At 38.3% G+C, this 3,188-nt stretch overlaps 1 protein-coding gene across 1 annotated transcript; it reads right to left on the bottom strand.

The window, feature by feature from the left end:
• Window positions 1-359: 359 nt before the first annotated feature.
• Window positions 360-2,873, bottom strand: LOC126625449 (MYB-like transcription factor ODO1). The gene is made up of 2 exons (XM_050294541.1): window positions 2,651-2,873; window positions 360-679 (listed from the first exon to the last, which is right to left on the bottom strand). Exons 1-2 carry the CDS (start codon window positions 2,871-2,873, stop codon window positions 360-362), a joined length of 543 nt encoding a protein of 180 aa, XP_050150498.1.
• Between the last annotated feature and the right edge of the window lie 315 nt (window positions 2,874-3,188).

The raw sequence follows: 3,188 nt of genomic DNA, 5'->3' as shown, positions 1-3,188 counted from the left end.
AAATATTTAAGTACATAATTGATGTACAGAAGGTTCATCGTAGCAGTACTATGAATACTTTTACAATATTGTTTAACTCCCTAACATACACTTTTACGAATATTACCACCTGTACATATTATTAGGTAATTTCGTATCGCTAGCTGTTTCTTTGGTTGGTGAGGAAACCTCTTAAGAAGCAGGTCTAATCGTCGACCTTCCGAGAACCGTAACAGATAAAATTCAACACCAAGAACTTAATAAAAAGTGAGGCAGCAGACATGGTACTTTGTAACATGTACGCACATTTGAATTTTGAATACTACTCTCTCCTCACTAGAACATTATTAATAAAGATTAACTGCATGCTTTGTATTTGATTAGTTTATAGTTGTGCTTAATTTTTCTCCCACCTCTAATGTGTTGATACCATTTACTTCCACGTTACTGAAGCAATCCATACCAAAATCATGAATACCATAATCTTGGCAGTCCAAAAGCCATGTCCAATTGTCATCCCAATTAGATTGGAAGCCCATTCCATTATTCTCAGTGATATTGTAATTGATCCCTCCTTGATCAAGTTCTACTTGATTGTTGTCGTTCCACAATGCATCAATCAGAGGTGTTTCATCCATCCACAGGGTGTTCGTTAACAAATTGTCGTTGCAAATGCTGTCAAACAACATCGATTCAGCGCCTATTGAGTATTGAACTAAACATGGTAAATACCAAAAATATATATGACAATATTTGGAAATTTCTTATATATTCATTAATCTCCAAAGTGGAGTATATATAGGAGTTACAATTGGTATTACATATGTATTTCACCAATGTGGGACAATAAACTACTATTTACACTCTAACTAATATATAACTCGCAACACTCCCCCTCAAGTTGATGCAAAGATGTCACGCATGCCCAACTTGTCAAGCGAGTTGGAAAACACACTATTAGACAAAGCCTTGGTAAGAGCATCAACAAGTTGATCTTCAGATCTCACAAACGGAAACATAATAATTTCAGCATCCAATTTTTCCTTAATGAAATGTCGATCAATCTCCACATGTTTTGTTCGATCATGTTGAACTGGATTATTAGCAATCTCAATAGCAGCCTTGTTATCACAATGAAGTTTCATAGCACCTTTGGGGTTAAACCCAAGATCTCTCAACAATTTTTTCAACCACAACAACTCACATACACCATGCGACATACCATGAAACTCAGCTTCTGCATTTGACCTAGCCACACCTTTTTGTTTCTTGCTTCTCTAAGTAACTAAATTACCACCCACAAGCGTAAAGTATCCAGATGTAGATCACCGATTGGTGATAGAACCTGCCCAATCTGCATCTGTATATCCTTCGACATTCAAATGACAATTCTTGGAGAAAAACAGGCCTCTGCCAGGAGCCATCTTCAAGTACCTCAAAATACGGGTTACTGCATCCATATGAGCTTCACCAGGTGAGTGCATAAACTGACTTACCACACTAACTGCATAAGCAATGTCAAGGCGAGTGTGAGATAAATAAATTAATCTCCCAACAAGCCTCTAATACTGTTCCTTATGAGTAGGAACTTGATCTGGAAATAAGCCCAAACGATGATTCTGCTCAATCGGAGTATCAACAGGCTTGCAATCTAACATACCTGTTTCAGCTAACAAATCAAGAACATATTTCTGTTGAGACAAAAAAATACCATGCTTGGATCGTGCAACCTCGATTCCAAGAAAATACTTCAATTCACCCAATTCTTTCATCTCAAACTCAGTAGCTAGGTACTTTTGAAGGCGTTGTATCTCTTTCTGATCATCACCAGTCACTATCATGTCATCAACATAAATAATCAATGCAGTTAGCTTACCGTTTTGTCGCTTTAGAAACAAAGTAGGATCTGAATGACTCTGGATATACCTAAACTTCTTCATTGAACTTGTAAACCTCCTAAACCACGCTCTAGGAGATTGTTTCAAACCATACAAGACCTTTCGTAACCTGCATACAACACCTTTTCCAGGAGATGTTCCAATACCAGGTGGGAGATCCATATACACTTCCTCCTTAAGATCGCCATGAAGGAAAGCATTCTTAACATCAAATTGCAACAGAGGCTAATCCTGGTTTGTTGCTAAGGACAGAAGAACACGCACAGTATTAAGTTTGGCAACAGGAGCAAATGTCTCCTAATAGTCCACCCCATAAGTTTGAGCATAACCCTTAGCAACTAATCTAGTTTTATACCGGTCAATAGAACCATCTGCTTTGTGCTTAATAGTAAACACCCATCTACATCCAATGGCTTTTTTTCCGTTTGGTAAAGAAACCAAATCCCAGGTAGAATTCTTTTCCAAAGCTTCCATCTCAACTTGCATGGCATTAACCCACTTAGGGTCAGACAAAGCATCGTGCAATTTTGTTGGAATTGATACACTAGATAGCTGACATATGTAAGATGCATATGGTTTGGATAAACGATGAGTAGACACATAATTGTTGATAGGATATTTGGATTTGGCATGCATATCAGACTCATATTGTACTTTAGGTTTTCCACGATTAGCTCATGGAGGCAACTGATAAGTAGAAGAATCATCAGAATTTACCTCATGTATGCCATCATCTTGTACCAAACTGTTAGAAGAATCATCACTGGACGAACCATCATCAGGCAACTCGTTAGACATATCAGCAGCAGGCAACCGATCATTAGAAGGTAATTCGTCAGACATACTAATAGGCAACTCGCTGGGCATATCTGATCTATCGTCAGTAGAAATAGTTCCGGGAATAATAGGTGACCGATCACTATATGTAGTTGACTGATCAGTATCACGCAACATAATAGGTTCTGTTCCCAACTCTGCCTGTAACACATTATCCATACCATTTCTTCGAATCTGCTCTTCACTTCCCCTCTCCCCCTAAAGTGGAGAGTCGGAAGAGGGCTAAGGTGACATCCATGGTAATATAAGTTTTTTGAGTCGGAGGATGATAACACTTATAGCCTTTCTTATTGTTAGCATACCCAATAAATACACACCGGAGAGCACATGCATCAAGTTTACTCCGCTGATGAGAGTGGACATGCACATACGCAATACACCCAAACACTTTCGAATGAAGCTTTGATACATAAACAAGAGAAACATGTTTTTGTAGCACATCGAACGATGTCTGAAAATCAAGAACTCTACTTG

Source organism: Malus sylvestris, chromosome 6 (genome assembly GCF_916048215.2).
Source record: "Malus sylvestris chromosome 6, drMalSylv7.2, whole genome shotgun sequence".
Taxonomy (NCBI): domain Eukaryota; kingdom Viridiplantae; phylum Streptophyta; class Magnoliopsida; order Rosales; family Rosaceae; genus Malus; species Malus sylvestris.
Note: the sequence above shows the minus strand (reverse complement) of the source record. Positions and strands in the feature narration are given on the sequence as shown.